The sequence below is a fragment of the Thermobia domestica genome, chromosome 13, assembly GCF_964235325.1.
Source record: "Thermobia domestica chromosome 13, izTheDome1.hap1.1, whole genome shotgun sequence".
Classification (NCBI taxonomy): Eukaryota; Metazoa; Arthropoda; class Insecta; order Zygentoma; family Lepismatidae; genus Thermobia; species Thermobia domestica.
In genome coordinates this window covers 120710449-120727456 of record NC_137466.1, presented here as the reverse complement: position 1 = coordinate 120727456, position 17008 = coordinate 120710449, and the positions used below count along the sequence as shown (strand labels likewise).

Below are 17008 nucleotides of genomic sequence, written 5' to 3'. Positions count from 1 at the left end.
GAAGAGGAAAAGATATTTTTCACATAGACCACAGAGACAGGATTGAAAGTGTGATTAAGACGGAATCGATATTTCAGAATTATCGAATATAAGGTTTCTATGTATTTAATGATTCATTTATTATAAAATAGTAGTCAGAAAATATCAGCGTTAATTTGTAGATTTGTAAAGATCTAGGAATTGGAAGAGTTAGAACTAAAAGGCTGATAAATGCGTATGGAAACTGAAAATAGCATTAACACAAGACGTAGTACCAAATTTCACAAAATTAAATCCCCACGTTAAGCGGGTTTGCATATCCAGGCTCCTAACTATGAAAACATTTACGCTCAGTCCAACCTCAATCATTTCACGAATTCAACCTGTTTTACGTATGTTATTAGGAAATAATATCGATTGTGATTTATTCTAAAAACACTTTTATACATTGCAAGAGCTGTAACGTCCAAATATTTACTGAGAACTTATAGTCGTATCGGAATAAACAAAAGCGAGTATGGAACAGTAAACTGCTTTCACAAAAGGAAAAAGAATATGTGCAAAAGAATTACAAAACGGTCGAGTGGTTTGGGTCGATACACTGTCAATCACATGTTTGTGAGTTCAAACCCTGTAGCAAGTTGTTCCTTTTTTAAGTGTCTTCCTATTTTCACCCGGAGGCTGAAAATATTTCTTTGAGTAACTCATTGAAAACTTCTTTTGTTTCAAATTCGATTAGAACGGAACATTATATGAATTGCGAATCTTAAATCCATAGCTAAAAAAAAAAAAAAAAAAAAAAAAAATAAGTATACTCACTACTCCATTATCCTCTGATTTATAACGAAAAACTATTTATAAACAGTGGTGACTTCAGAAAATTATTCTCGGGGGGAATTTCAATATGCGGGTAGTCCACATTGAGCGCGATCGAATATATGGTCCTGAAGGCGGAAATTTCTTAGCTTGAGAGGGGTCTCAAATTCTCCCTCAGATCACGTCCTGAAAGCATCATTGCTTAAAAGCTTTTCGTAACAAATATACTATTACACTTGTTTCTCGTTCTACATTTAGAATTAGTAAAATCATAACTTATAGAGGATTATAATAAAAGCATAAAAATTACAATACCGATCATGTATAAATTATCCTGTAAGTTACCAACTTTGGGTCAGATTAAAACTCAAATATTTGTTTTCGGATTGCACTTAGAAGTAAGTCCTCTCTATATAATCCTGATTGGAAAGTCATGTTTAACACTAATTAATTAATCAATATTTATACGAATATTTTTTTTTATTTTACTATTTTTACTATTCAATATTATATACACTTCATTTCCAAAATCAAAATCTCGAAAATGTATATTGTACGAGTGCAGACTCGCAAATAAATGATTATTTATCATATATATTGGTCTCTATTCTAAATTCTATTTAATCGAATCCCACAGGAACACAGACAGAAATATCGAGAACAGGTGACAAAAAAGAGAGAAAAAAACGTTGTACCCGGCGGGGACTCGAAGTAAGCTCGAATGGTTCTTTATAAGCCGAATGCCTTAGACCACTCGGCTATGGTAACAACTAGTGATTGTAGCAAAGGCTTCAAGTAGTAGTTCTTATTACAGAATAACATTTTTTCTATTGCCTAAAATTTAAACCTAATTTACTTTGATATAATATATCTATTAATTTGTTTCATGAACGTTTTCGTTACTTTGATGAATGATGTATATTGTTGATATAGATTCTATTACACATTCTTTCGTAAATATTATAGAAAGTATCAGGGTTATTTATGATCTTTTATGGAAATTGACTGGCGCATGCGCAGTACACAGACAGTTCAATTGGAAGGCGAGGAATGAAACGCTTACACACTGTTACAATGTTTCCCTCGCAAGCAGTAGTTCCCAACCGAGGGACGGCGGGACGCACTTCCTCCTCCTGGGGTGGCGTGAAGGATTTACGAAGTCCCTTCGTTGTCTTATATTTCTTGAATGATTATACACAATATCCAGTCACATCTTCTACACATTTGGAAGTGATAAATCGTAGTATAAATAAACCGTCCTCCACATACAGTGATTGTTGCTTTTCCAAGATTATAAACTGAAACACTTTTTATTTCAATAGAATATAAAAGTTTCATTGGGAGGGGTTACAACCCCCTCAACCCCCTGGGTCTTCGATATGTCACCGCCTAAACTGTAACTTTCAAGTTAGAATCGAAAAATGGAGACATGTGACCTACTAAATATATTTTTAGTTAATTATACATTTTTATAAATAAAATATCCACAATTACAATGACAGTAAATGCTAAGTAATTATTGTAAATCTTTGTACTTTCATTTTCCCTCTTTCTTCTCAACTGAGCTTGAAAAATGTAAAAATGGGAGGTTAAGAACTTCAAATATTACGTATATTTTAGCGTATTACGAAATTATATTTAATAGAATCCGGTAGGATCACAAACAGAAACGTCAAGAAGAGGTAAAATCAAATTGTACTGTGATGGGATTCAAACTATTCTTGAATGATGCTTCAGAATCTCTAACCGAATGCCTTAGTCCACTCGGCTAATGTGACAAGTTGAAAATATAGTAAGCGTGTTTCATGTTCAATCTTTTGTTACAGTATGAAATTTATTTTGTATTCTCTGAAGTTTAAGCCTATTTTGGCCTGATTAATAGTCTGTTGAAATTGTTTTATGTTTACGGTATTCTTTACTTTGACGAATGATGTTAATATAGGTTCTATTACGTATTCGTTCATAAATATTACAGCAATTGTCAGGATTATTTATGATCTTCCATGAAAATTGACTGGTGCATGCGCAGTAGAAACAGAAAGATGCACTTTACCGACATTTGTCATACACGCCAGAACGCAAATTTCTAACAGGTTCTCAAAATGCCTCGCTCTAAAGGTTGTGGAGAACTGTCTGTTGCTCTGAGAGGAGAAATCATAGGCCGAGCAAAAATGGGACAAACTGTGCCTCAGATTGCTAGAGATCTGGGATGTGACAAGAAAACGGCCAAGAAATGGGTTCAGCGACATGAAGAAGGTGGTGAATGGTTCAGGTCTCGGTCAAGAAGTGGAAGGCCAAAAGTGACAACTTCAGCTCAAGATCAAGCTTTAGTTACAGAAGTAATCAACAGACCTCTATGCCACACGTCAATCCTCTTGGACAAAGCCAGAGAATATAATTGTTCTCACGAAACAATAAGAAGAAGATTATTGGGGCTGATCTACACTGTTCAAGACCCGCTAGGAAGACTCTCCTGACTGAAACTCACAAGGCCAGACGAATGGAATGGGCACAGAATAACATAACCCAACCTCAGTCATATTTGGACTTAGTCATCTGGACCGACGAGAAGGTTTTCAAGTCTAACCAACAAGGCAGAGTTATATTGTATAGACCGCGCGGAACCAGGTATGCTGAACAAAATATTATCAGAACTTCTTGTTCAGGACGAATATCAACACACTTTTGGGGATAAATGACGGCTGCTGGTCCTGGAGATTTAGTTGCGGTGCCTGAGAGAATGAACAGCAGTGTTTACATTAATATCCTCGAAAATACGTTGTTACCGTCCTTAGATAGAAACTTCCCCGAACAGGAAGAATATATATTTATGCATGACAACAGTGCTGTTCACACTTCCCGGCAAACACGAGAGTGGCTAAGTGAACATCCAGAGTTAATTTGTATTGAGTGGCCCCTCTATCCCCATATTTGAATCCAATTGAACATCTGTGGGCCTACATGGTGCAAGAATGGGAAGAGAGACGTGAAGACAGAGACCAAACGTTTCTTCAAAATCATGTTATGGAACTGTGGCAACATTTTCGTGACACACCGTCGTATTGCTCGAGACTTGTATCTAGTATCCCCTCCAGATTTAAAGAAGTTACTGACTCTGGAAGTGACATACACGAAGTTACTGACTCTGGAGGTGACTACACGAAGTACTAGTGTGTTATTTTTTGTGTAAACATTTATTTAAGTTTCATTTATTTATTATATTTTTTTCAAGAGCAATACTTTCGTTCTTCATTCTTTTCCTTTGCTTGTTTACTTATTAGTTCGTTAAAACGTAAAGGAAGAGTAGGATATCTTCAAAAAGTATTTGAGAATTTACTTTGAACGTTTCTAAGAATACATTTACTTTTTCTTTCTTACTCTATATCATGCCCAATATTACTTTCATTTCAGTTAATTAATAACTTTATTTCACATCTCGGATAAAAGTATTATTGTTTTTTTAACGATATTTTTCCTTTTGATTGTGTAATTTCTAGTTTCATTGAATTATCTCAATTCTAATGAATAAATCACATTTTGTTTATTGTCCCTTCCTTAGCTAAGTTCGAATTCGAGAACAATTTGGTGTAATATACGTTCTTTATTCTTCATATTGTGCAGTAATGACAATATTAATTATTTTTCATGAGTCCAGTTGATTAGTGAGAACTTGGACAAACATTAACCTGGTGATTCTTTACGCAATGACAAGCGTAAAATACATTTTAGCTATTCTTTATACTTCATAGCGATGAAACATTCTAACAGTCTGTTAGCGTTTCCTTCCTCGCCTTCCAATTGAACTGTCTGTGTACTGCGCATGCGCCAGTCAATTTCCATGAAAGATCATAAATAACCCTGATACTTTCTATAATATTTACGAAAGAATGTGTAATAGAATCTATATCAACAACATACATCATTCATCAAAGTAACGAAAACGTTCATGAAACAAATTAACAGATATATTATATCAAAGTAAATTAGGTTTAAATTTTAGGCAATAGAAAAATGTTATTTTGTAATAAGAACTACTACTTGAAGCCTTTGCTAAAGTCACTAGTTGTTACCATAGCTGAGTGGTCTAAGGCGTTCGGCTTCTAAAGCACCATTCGAACTTACTTCGAGTCCCCGCCGGGTACGTCTTTTTCTCTCTCTTTTTTCACCTGTTCTCGATGTTTCTGTCTGTGTTCTTGTCGGATTCGATTAAGTAGAATTTAGAATAGAGACCAATATATATGATAAATAATCATTTATTTGCGAGTCTGCACTCGTACAATATACATTTTCGAGATTTTGATTTTGGAAATGAAATGTATATAATATTGAATAGTAAAAATAGTAAAATAAAAAAAATATTCGTATAAATATTGATTAATTAATTAGTGTTAAACATGGCTTTCCAATCAGGATTATATAGAGAGGACTTACTTCTAAGTGCAATCCGAAAACAAATATTTGAGTTTTAATCTGACCCAAAGTTGGTAACTTACAGGATAATTTATACATGATCGGTATTGTAATTTTTATGCTTTTATTATAATCCTCTATAAGTTATGATTTTACTAATTCTAAATGTAGAACGAGAAACAAGTGTAATAGTATATTTGTTACGAAAAGCTTTTAAGCAATGATGCTTTCAGGACGTGATCTGAGGGAGAATTTGAGACCCCTCTCAAGCTAAGAAATTTCCGCCTTCAGGACCATATATTCGATCGCGCTCAATGTGGACTACCCGCATATTGAAATTCCCCCCGAGAATAATTTTCTGAAGTCACCACTGTTTATAAATAGTTTTCCGTTATAAATGAGAGGATAATGGAGTAGTGAGTATACTTATTTTTTTTTTTTTTTTTTTTTTTTTTTTTTAGCTATGGATTTAAGATTCGCAATTCATATAATGTTCCGTTCTAATCGAATTTGAAACAAAAGAAGTTTTCAATGAGTTACTCAAAGAAATATTTTCAGCCTCCGGGTGAAAATAGGAAGACACTTAAAAAAGGAACAACTTGCTACAGGGTTTGAACTCACAAACATGTGATTGACAGTGTATCGACCCAAACCACTCGACCGTTTTGTAATCCTTTTGTACATATTCTTTTTCCTTTTGTGAAAGCAGTTTACTGTTCCATACTCGCTTTTGTTTATTCCGATACGACTATAAGTTCTCAGTAAATATTTGGACGTTACAGCGGACGTTACAGCTCTTGCAATGTATAAAAGTGTTTTTAGAATAAATCACAATCGATATTATTTCCTAATAACATACGTAAAACAGGTTGAATTCGTGAAATGATTGAGGTTGGACTGAGCGTAAATGTTTTCATAGTTAGGAGCCTGGATATGCAAACCCGCTTAACGTGGGGATTTAATTTTGTGAAATTTGGTACATTTAGTGTGTTATGCTAAAGTATATTTTCACATTAATGTTCTGAGTTTGTTCGAAGATCGACAGAAGCTAGTCTATTATAAAGCACTTATTTCTAGTTAAGAGTAATCCGAAAATTCTCCCTTCTTCTCTTCTCTGCTGTTTACTTGGAGAATAGAACCCCGTACAGTTAATAGGCAACACTATGGTTATGAAGAACGGGACCCGAAACTAAGCTGGGCTCCAAATCACGACCGGGGCCTGAATCTGGTGCAGTTCGCGGAATTAAAGATCATGTAAAATCAACCCACACAGTATAGGCCGTTCAAGATAAGCTACTTTCAAGATGATGGGAGTCTACAGAACACAAGGTAAAACAGCATGGGCGAAGAGTAATAGTAGACGGAAAGAAGTCTGGATCGAATGCGGTAAAAGTGTTGAGGAACACAATTAGCACTTTTGGGACAATCGCACACCGATGCAGGCTGTATAATCTAAGCATACGCGGTCGGGTTAAAATTTCCAAACCACTGATCTCTTACTAACACGCTTAGCGTGACGAAAATGGTGCCCAGAAATTTAAAGTAGACCGCCGATCGTTGTAAAGTTGTAATATGGTCCGATAAGTCCTCTTTCATCCCATTTCGAACACACCATGTTTATATGTGAAGGACGTACATGTTCTGAACTGTCATCTCCTTACCGTAAAACGCGGTAGCTTCTCTGTCATGTTGCTTCGACCATACCTTCCTGATATTTCGTAACCCTTGTGATTAGAGGGTGAATTACTGTCAGTGACTAAGTGGATATTTGAGGTGACTACGTACATCCAATCGTTCACATGTTGTTTCCGTACATGGCACAATTTTACAAGATGACAATGCACCACTTCATATTGTCGGATTTGTTGAGGTGTTTTTTCATGAACATTAGGATGAACTACCTCTTCCCTGGTCTTTTCTAGTCCCAAGACCTCAAAAGTATTGAACAGCTATTTTCAGGTCTAGAGCTCAGACTTCTTACAGAAATAATTGTATTATAGATGAAGAATGGTACAATGTCCCTCTGGACACCATTCGTGACTTAAATGCCTCCATTCGACGATTTATCAGAACTGTTCTTCAGGATAACGACAGTCTTACGTCATATAACTGAGGTAAGCGGGATATACTTCAGGTGCTTCTATTATATTTATAACCATTTATTTACCAGTTTTGTAATAATTGAAACTCAACATATTTAAAACGAAATACTGTATATTCTAATGCAAATTCTAAATATTACTTCCGGAAATTTCTACAGACACTTGCAGAAGTCGTATGTATAATTAAAAATATACTTACATTATATCTACATCCATAACTATTTCCTTTCTTGATGTGTTATACTGATAAGTTTTGATCCCAGCTATTTTAACAGGCTAAAACAGGAAATATTGATACTTTTAATATGCAGAAGAGAACAAAAAATGTATATTGAAATCTTTTCAAATAAATTTTTGTACTAACTAATTTTATATGCTTTAAACGTTACTTTTCGTTTTAATTAGCAAGTAACATCTACAGTAAAAGATTTTATTAAAAATGTATAAAACACAACTTTATTAGTAGGTAATTCCAGGATCATATTGAAAATAATGAGCAACAACTTTCTCGAAACTTGAAAATACCTCTGCGGTAGAATCCGGTTCAGCTGCTCGCAGACACTGCCGCACTGCGTTTTGTATGTCCTCTGTCATCTGGTCTTGGTTTAGTAATTGGGTCTTCGTAAAACCAAAGGGATGGTGAAGGATAAAATGCCGGGACTTAGGGAGGATAAACGAAATTTTCCTATTTCATATTTCCAATTTCCTCTCTGGTGAGCTGACCACCATGCAAGCACTCACTATTGTGTTGAAGTGTGATTTTCTTCCAATAGCATGTTCTCCGACATACGAAGACAATGCCCGATTTTTTAAATGTTGCTCATTACTTTCAATATGGTTCTCGTATATATGTATTCTCGGGAATCGTTTATGAAATGTTCACTTATTATTTATTAACAGCGTCCAAGGTACAACCACACGACATACATATTTAATAAATGCAATCATTTAATATCATTACGGCATTTTAGTCTAAGAAATATCTTAAACTAATGCTTATATGCTCTTTTTCAACTTCGGTAAAGAAGAAAAAAGTTAAAGAAACAGCATGCCTATCTCTGTAAGGTGACATTTTCCCTTAAATTTCTTGTGAGATGTTCGTAATTCTTTCTAAGCAACACCTGGTTTCAAAGTTATACAGAAGTGTAATGGTTCTGATCTCTAGTACGGCCTTGATTAAAATGTGACGAAGTTCTTGTATACAATACACACGTTTTATACACAATTTTAGTCGCAAACTTGTTTTATTAGGTAGACAAAAAAGTTCTATAAGGATTTCGAATTGGCAGTTGCAAACGCTTTCAACACATTTTGTTTCGAAATGGATCAATTAAGACAAACAAACGTGTTCCTTAGTGTTTCTTCTTGTAGCTTCCTGGTTGTGGTCTCAGCGACAGGTAAAACGTGAGTGTGAGCGTGAGAGCAAGTCAAACATGGAACCTCAAACAATGCTTTACAGGCCTGTATGCTTTATGGGTTTAAACCTGCAATAAACGTTAGAGAAACAGCAAGAAAAAAATTATGCCACGCATTTGGTAGGTAGGTAGAAAAGTAAACAGCACAACGGGAGTTACACGAATTTACAAACAGGAAAGAATCCCTTCAGGACGTACCACGTCCCAGATGTCCACAAGTCCCAGATGAGCAACGAAGCACTCAATGCAGATATTGAGACCGATAATGCCAAATATGCATCGCACTGAGAAAAACATTCAATTTACAATGTATCGTGCCGGACATAAGTCTTTGACCAGGTAATGGCGACTACTTTGCAACAAATGCAGAGTATGATAGTTAAATCAGTCATATCTGTAGTTTCATGTAGGGAAGAAACAAACTTCTAAACCAAAGGTTTAAGAACAACTCAAGTTATTAATATAAACTATGCCGAAGATAATTGACTTATATCATGATAAAATAAATACGAAAGACGTTTTGAAATGAAGAAAAGAAACATATAACTTTCCAAGTGGAGGCAAAGAAACCTAACGTAAACACATTAAGACAAATCATTTCGCGCGTAGTGGTCGTGGTTCAGTGGTCAAGGCGCTCGACCAGTAATCTGGAGTTTCTTGGATCGAACCTCCGCCGGGGAAATACCTTACTTAAAAAATTTTATGATCACATGTTTTATGATCTTTAGATATTTGAATACTCGGATGTTTCAATACTTGAACTATCAAATCTCAGGAATAATATTAGGAATAATAATAAACTTATAATAATTATTATTATATCGCAGAAGATTAAAAGCTAGGAGCTAATTATCGGTCAGGTCATACCATTACAAGCAGAAACGTGACATTTGGCAAGAATATTTCGGTTTTGTTTAATGTTGTCCACGGGAAGAGGAATTTCTCATCTCGTTTCTAAAACAAACAAAATAACATGAGAAATAACATTATACATTCGAGACGGGACAATGCTAACTCAAATTATCGTCTTCCTTTGGAAATGAAAATCGAGACGAGACGAAAAGTATCGTAAACATTTCTCCTCTTGTCTCGATTCTCGAAATAGTGTATGTTCATTCTTTAAGTAACAATTGCTCTGTAGACTGAAACTTAAAAAGCTATAGGGTATTTTGTTACTTCGTATTTCAGAGCTTATTGAATTATGGTCTGTGTAGGTATTTTTGTAGCAAAACTTTTATAATTACCTCTGCATATCCTAAAAATTAGTTTATTATATGTCTTACTGTTAAATGATATTCAGTTATTTTTACTACAGTTATTTTCATTAAAACATACAGTAGAATACTTTCGACACGAAACTTGAGTGGAACGGTTTCGTTTAAAAATTGGGTAGTGCAGAGGTGTGTCTTGAAGATACGGAACCCCTTCCCCGAAATCCCTACGTTTAACTAAGTTTTGTCAAATTTTAGGGCAACTTTCATAATTTTAGTACCATTATTATTATTATTATTATTATTATTATTATTATTATTATTATTATTATTATTATTATTATTATTATTATTATTATTATTATTATTATTATTATTATTATTATTACTGAACATTTGAGACCTCAATATTATGTTCTATTAAAATGCAAATAAGCATGCTGAAGTTTAAAAAATCAAAAGAAATTGTTTGGACCCTCTACAAGAATAAATTGACTTATAAGAGATGCTTTGGAAGGAAAAGAAGGGAAAGAAGGTGTCAGCACATTGACAATACGAAAATCGAACCTTCGAATGCCTTAACAGAAACTAAGTAGGATTTGTCTTCATCACGATACATAGTAACGCCCTTTCTTTGGGTAAAAGACTTTGGATTATGTATGCGTTATATTATTATGTTAACAAAATATACATACAAATATAAAAAAGAATAGTTCCTATTTATAAATTTTGGTTGAAAAGATAAATGGAACGTGTTGAAAACGGCGAACGAAAATATTATTATTACTTCTAGTAAAAGTGGAATAACTTAAAAACAATTCCACAATGAAACAATAACGTTTCAGATACATTTATAACTCACATATTATGTATTCATGAATTGTTTGCTAAATACGCTAGTTTTTAGAGTACGAATCCAGATTGTAGGCTGTGACGTCATGTTGTCAATATTTCCGCTGTGAAGGAAGTCGTTTCAACTCTAACTTGCAAGAACGAGAGAAACTGACTATTCTTCATGTTATTATGTCAGAAATATCAACATTGTAAATTATAAAAAAATTTCTTAACTTCCTCGGTGGGAATCGAACCGCGGGCCCCTAAATTACGAAACGAATGCTCAAACTACTACCCTGAGTTTTATTGTACTTACATGACATTCAGAAAATTAACAACAATCGGACAACTGCCGTAATAACTTAACTCAAGAGAGCAGCTCTATCAATAGCTGAACTTATTAAACATCAACACGTTAAGAAAAAAGAAAAAGAGAAAACTAAACGAGGCACACTTCAGGTGGCTCTTAGATACTCGCCTAGATTCAGACGTACGGGAAGAAAAGTCTATAGCAACACCACCTTTAAAAGCCTTTCTGAAAAAACGCCGCTCCAACTCAGGAGGGAAGAGCTTTCTGCTAGTGCGTCGCAAAAATCAAAATACGTACAGGCATCTAAGAAAGTCATGTAACGCTGAAAATAAACTATCGTACATGCAATTAGGAAGAGGACCGCATGATATTTCGCTGGTGGCAAGAAACGAAAATCTGGAAATAACAAGTAATCAAAAGTGATGCAGTGGGCAGCGGCTAATACGACTTAACATCTCCGTCAGACTTCTCCAAATTGAGGAAGCACCTACGCACTGCGTATAACGATGGTCCAATGTATCTTCTTTATTACATCTTTCACAAATCGCATCAGGGGCGCGTTGAACAGCAAATAAACGCGCCCGACTAGGAATGAGCTGATGGACAACTTTAAACCAAGCTTCTTGCATGTAAAAAGGTAACACAGAATCAAAAATATTGACCCAGACTTGTGGCTAATCACCTGCGGAAAGGGAGGAGTATTCTAAGGCGCGATGGGGTACGATATAATGTACGTGCATTGTGACGGGCGGGATCCATGATCATCCCAGCGTAGGTCCAATTACGAATTAACTCCAGGGCGGACACTGGGCCGCAGATTGTATAAAGGGAGGTTTCAGAGGATTTTCATAACTCGGCCAGAAGCAAAGTATCCAATGCTGTGTTACAGAGTCTCCAATGAGAAGAGCATTATAGAAATCGCACATGAACAATGTTTGGCATTTAAGGCGAAGGTGAACTAAACTTAATCCGCCACGTAAATGCGGAAGGTAAAGTGCTGTACGGGGAATGCGGAAAAAGAAGCCGCACCAAATAAGCAAATAAGCAAAACAACAAAGACAACATTTGGCGGTTGATTCCTGACACCAATATAAGATAAAAAGTATAGACCAAACTGGGTGCACAAGTGCTTCCTTTCGGAGTTATAGGCTGCCGAAAACATGAAAAAATGAACTTTAAAAGGCCCATTGCTCCAAAACTATGGGACACGTTTCAGACACATTTACGGGAGTGTACCAATAAAACCCACGAGCACGATCTTGTCCATCTCAAGCTTACTTGCCTTGGGAACAAACTTAGTTACCTTGATTTGGAACTTCAAAAATTTCCTCCGTTTTTCCACTGAAAAGTATCGATAATTCAACAAGGAAATAATTTATCTTACCTTACCATACAGATCTACAGCCCTGGGTGGGCTTTGGCTTCATTCACCAGGCGCCTCCATTCTTCTCTGTTCTTTGCTTTTCCTTTCCAGTTCTTAACTTTCAATATTCTCAGATCCTTGTTTACATCCTCGTACCTCTTTGCTTTGTCTACATCCTCTTCTCGTGGAAAATATATTTTCATGTAATATCTTCTTTGCTAGTCGTCCTTCTTCCATTGTTTCTACGTGTCCCGTCCAGCGCAGCCGTTGCGCTTTCATAAACCGTACAATATCTTCTCCTCTTAAGATGTCTTCTATTTCTTTGTTGGTTCTGCTTCTCCATTCATTTTTTGTCTGATTGTCCCGAAAATCTTTCTAATTATTTTTCTTTCGAATATTTGTAGTTTTTCTTGGTTTTCTTTAGATAACGTCCATACTTCGCTGTAAGTGACTATCGGTCTAATTGTCGTTTTGTGAATCTTCATCTTGGTTTGCCTGTCAATACTTTCGTTTTTGGGTATTTGTGCATTAGCAAAATACACTTTGTTTCCTGCTAGAATTATATCTTTGATTGTAGTTGTCATGTTATTCCTGTTATCTATTGTCATTCCCAAATATCTAAATCTGTCTACTTCTTTAAATGTTTTGTTTCCTATACAAACCTTCCCTTTCTTCTTATTTTTATCTGATGTTATGTGCATGTATTTTGTTTTTTCAATGTTTACTTGCAGCCCCAGTGGATTCGTAACTTCCTCTAGTTCGTTATATAGCTTCTTGAGTTCGTATTCCGTTCTCGTCAAGATGGCGATGTCATCTGCATAGGCGCATATTTGGCTGGTTTTATTGATAATTGTGCCTATTTATCTATTTCTCGTATTCCAATATGCAACGCTATTATGAATAAAGTTGTCGACAGCCCGTCTCCCTGTTTTACTCCCTTTTTGTACTCGAATTCTTCTCCTACTCTGTGTCCTACTTTGCTTTTGCTGTAATTTGTTCCAGGATTATTTTAAGAAAGTTGCTCAGTTTCGGGGGGATCTTGAAGTGTTCTAGTCCCTGTAGAAGACCATTTCTATCTATACTGTCGAATGTTTGTTTGTATATCTATCCACAGAATATGTATATCTATCCCATCTTCGTAGCACTTTTTTATTACCTGTTTCATCACAAATAGCTGATGTGTTGTTCCTCTGTTTATTCTAAATCCACCCTGGTACTCTCCGATTATTCATTTTGTAAATCTCTTTATTCTGTTATTAAGTATGCTTGTAAATATTTTATAGACTGTATTCAGTAGCACTATTCCTCTGTAATTTGAGCAATCTGTTTTGTCTCCTTTCTTTTGTATTGGATGCAGTATCCCCACTTTCCAGTCTGATGGTATTGTTTCTTCTTCCCAGATTCGTCTGATCATGTTGCCTTTTCCCTTCATCATCTCTATGACTGCATATTTTATTAGTTCCGCTGTTATATTGTCTTCTCCAGGGGCTTTGTTGTTTCTAAGTTTTCTGATAACATTCTCTACTTCTTCATCGCTTGGTATTTCTACTTGTTGATGCTCTACGATATTTCCTCTCTCCATTACTTACAATTGTAGTATTTCTCTTTCTTCTGTTTCTGATGTTGGATTTAGCTAGTTTTTAAAGTATTCCGTCCATCTTTGTATGATACCCTGTTCATCGGATATTATTCCTTTTTCGTCTTTACATCCAATCGGTTGTGCCTGAAATCCTTTATTCATGTTTTTGACTGCTATGTATAATTTCCTTGTTTCGTTTCTTCTACTCCTCTCTTCAATTTCTTCTATTCGTCGTTTTACCATGTCTCGTTTCTTCTTTTTACATATTTTGTTTGCCTGCCTTCTCATTTCTTTATATGCTTCTGTGCTTGCTCTCGTTGATTTTTGTATCGTTTTCTTTCTTGCTTCGTTTTTCTTTTTGATTGCCTCTTGATATTCCTCGTCGAACCACTGGTTTCTCCGTCGTCCTAACGTTTCTTCCGCTGTTTCTGTTATTATTTCTTGGATTTTATTCCATTGTTCTTGCACTGTTGGCATTCTTTCTTCTCTTGATTTATGTGCCAATTTTATCCTTGTCCTGCGTTTATATTCCTCTTCCTTTTCCTTGTTTTTAGTTGGTATGTGTCCCATTTTGTTTTCGTGTTTCCCCTATTTACCAATTTCCTACTGATCTGTCTAAGTTTAGCTTTGACCAGATAATGATCTATGTCGCAGTTGCATCCTCTGTAGCTTCTTGTGTCCATTATAGATGAGGAGTGTCTATTGTTAATGAGAACATGGTCAATCTGATTGACCATCGTGCCATCCGGTGGCGCCCACGTTCCTAGATGTACTCTCTTGTGAGGGAAGCATGTACTTTTAATTGTGAGATTGTTCTCTATTGCAAGCTGAATGAGCAGATTGCCATTGTCGTTACTTTCTTCGTGCAGTGAATGTTTTCCTGTAACTTTGATTCGTGCATCATTTCTTTCTACTTTTGCATTGAAGTCTCCGATTACTAGTACTATGTCGTATCTGGGAAACCTTTTACGCGTCTCTTCTAGTTTCTCGTAGAAGTCTTCCTTTACTGCCATGCCTTTGTCTTCTGTTGGGGCATGTGCCGTTACGATGGTGATGTTTCTGAATCTTCCTTTCATTCTTAGTTTACTTATTCTCTCGTTTATGGGTGTAAATTGCAGTACGTTATTTCTGACATGCTTAGCTATCATAAAGCCTGTACCAAACTGACCGGTTTTTCCTTGTGTTCGTAGTAGTTAGTGTAATTTTCATTATTAAATTTTCCCGTGTCTGCCCATCTTATCTCTTGAAACAAGGAAATAATTAAACCATTATAATTTAATTGAAATTAATTGTGATTTTACCCAGGGTGCGAATTACCGGGGGGATGAGGGGATTTCCCCCTCAATCACATTTTGTCCCTCCCAAAGAACTCATTTGAAGTATCCCTACCTGGGATGCTCTCTTTCTCCCCCAAACTGTGCTTAGTAAAATACAAAATTTCACTGATTTTTGTCATTCCTTTTAAGTTTAATCTTGGAAATGAGCGATGCAAACTATTCACTTTTGGTCATTTCTAATTTCCTCATTATTTTCACCGTTCAATTTAGTTGAACTATCCCAATGCCGTAAACGTCGCCAGCACCTAGTGGCCCACTTACCGTTAAATGTCGATCGGCGATATAGGGACCCGTCAAAGGATTGCCGCTAGTACGCCACTAGTAATGGGGTTTCGTCGAGTTGAAACAGATATCTAGAGTTGGGGTGTTGACGTTACCACTGCGTATCAGCGATGACTTCATTTTGGTCCGCTCTCCTTCGATTCGTCGCAGAGTATCGCGAAGGGACCAACATGAACTATCGACAGTCATGTGCATGCAGTTATTATTATACATTATTTTTATCTGACGCATTGTTCCTAAAGTGAGCTCCGGGGATCAAGAGTATCTGCCTGTACATCATAAAGTGAAAAATCTTGATATGAGTCCGCATAATTGCATGAATTTAGATGGCAACTGCCGAAGATCATTAGAAAATCAAAATGGGAGAACTATGAAATAAAGTAAATAGGCGTGTCATATTGTTATAAAATTACATGGAGATTGCATTTTATCTCAAACGGTTATCGTCTGATATACGCGGTTAAAGGAGCACTCTGGTTAGCCAAATTAAAAATACTTCAACGATTTATCCCTCTACAAGCGATGTTTTCTTCATCGTGTCCGTGGCGTAGTCGGAAGAACACCGCTTTTTCACGTACCTTTGCACCCTTCAAAAACAAACCGCGTAACTCAATTTGTATCACTCCGCCCACGAGTATTCAGTGATTGGTGCAGGAGAAAATGCTTCGTCTGTTTCCCGCAATATTTCTGCTTCTGCACGTGCATGTAATCCTGCACTGGTAACCTTCCTGCCTGCATGACCATCATCAACTATAGCGCGCGCTCTGCGTATTTCTCAGTGGTTGTGGCTGTTTTCTTGTTAAATTTAATATTTTTGTGTAAGATATCAATTCACATGTAGAGATGTGCTTTTAATTGAAACTAAAATGTTCTTAGTGTGATTTAAAAATACAATAATTGCTACCTAGGTTGAACAAGTGGAATTTCTTGGGGACTATTTTCTTATGGAAGAATAATGGTCATTTGGCTCATTGTCAGTGTTGCTCACTTCTGATTTTTTCGTTTTTTTTTTTTTTGTTTTTTTTTTTAATCGTAGTCAGACTGTTTAGTCAGTTTCAGAGAACTGGGCTGCAAATGTCCATTATGTTACCCAAAAGAAAAACTGAGCCCTTGTACTAAATTTCTATTTAATATATTAAATGCATTATACTTCGGATAATTGGGTATAAAAAGTTGTAGGCCTATTATTTTAAAGATAAGTAAGAAAGAAAGATAAAAGCTATTTCACCGATTCGAAGTAGCGTAACGTCTGATGTTAATTCTGTATGTTATAATCAGGGGTAAAAGTGGATCTGAAAAGGTAGGGGGACGGTAGCAAGCGGCATGAAGTCACGCCGTCCCCCCGCCTATCCTTGCCCATTTTAATTTTT

At 35.8% G+C, this 17008-nt stretch overlaps 1 protein-coding gene across 2 annotated transcripts in view; it reads right to left on the bottom strand.

Moving 5' to 3' along the window:
* LOC145669278 (extended synaptotagmin-2-like) overlaps positions 1–17008 on the bottom strand; it is a 128684-nt gene that overhangs the window by 92151 nt on the left and 19525 nt on the right. For both annotated transcript variants that reach the window (XM_081737595.1, XM_081737596.1), the window contains exon 4: positions 7507–7583. In XM_081737595.1, the coding sequence (XP_081593721.1) occupies positions 7507–7583 (77 nt within the window). The remainder of the gene's footprint in view (positions 1–7506; positions 7584–17008) is intronic.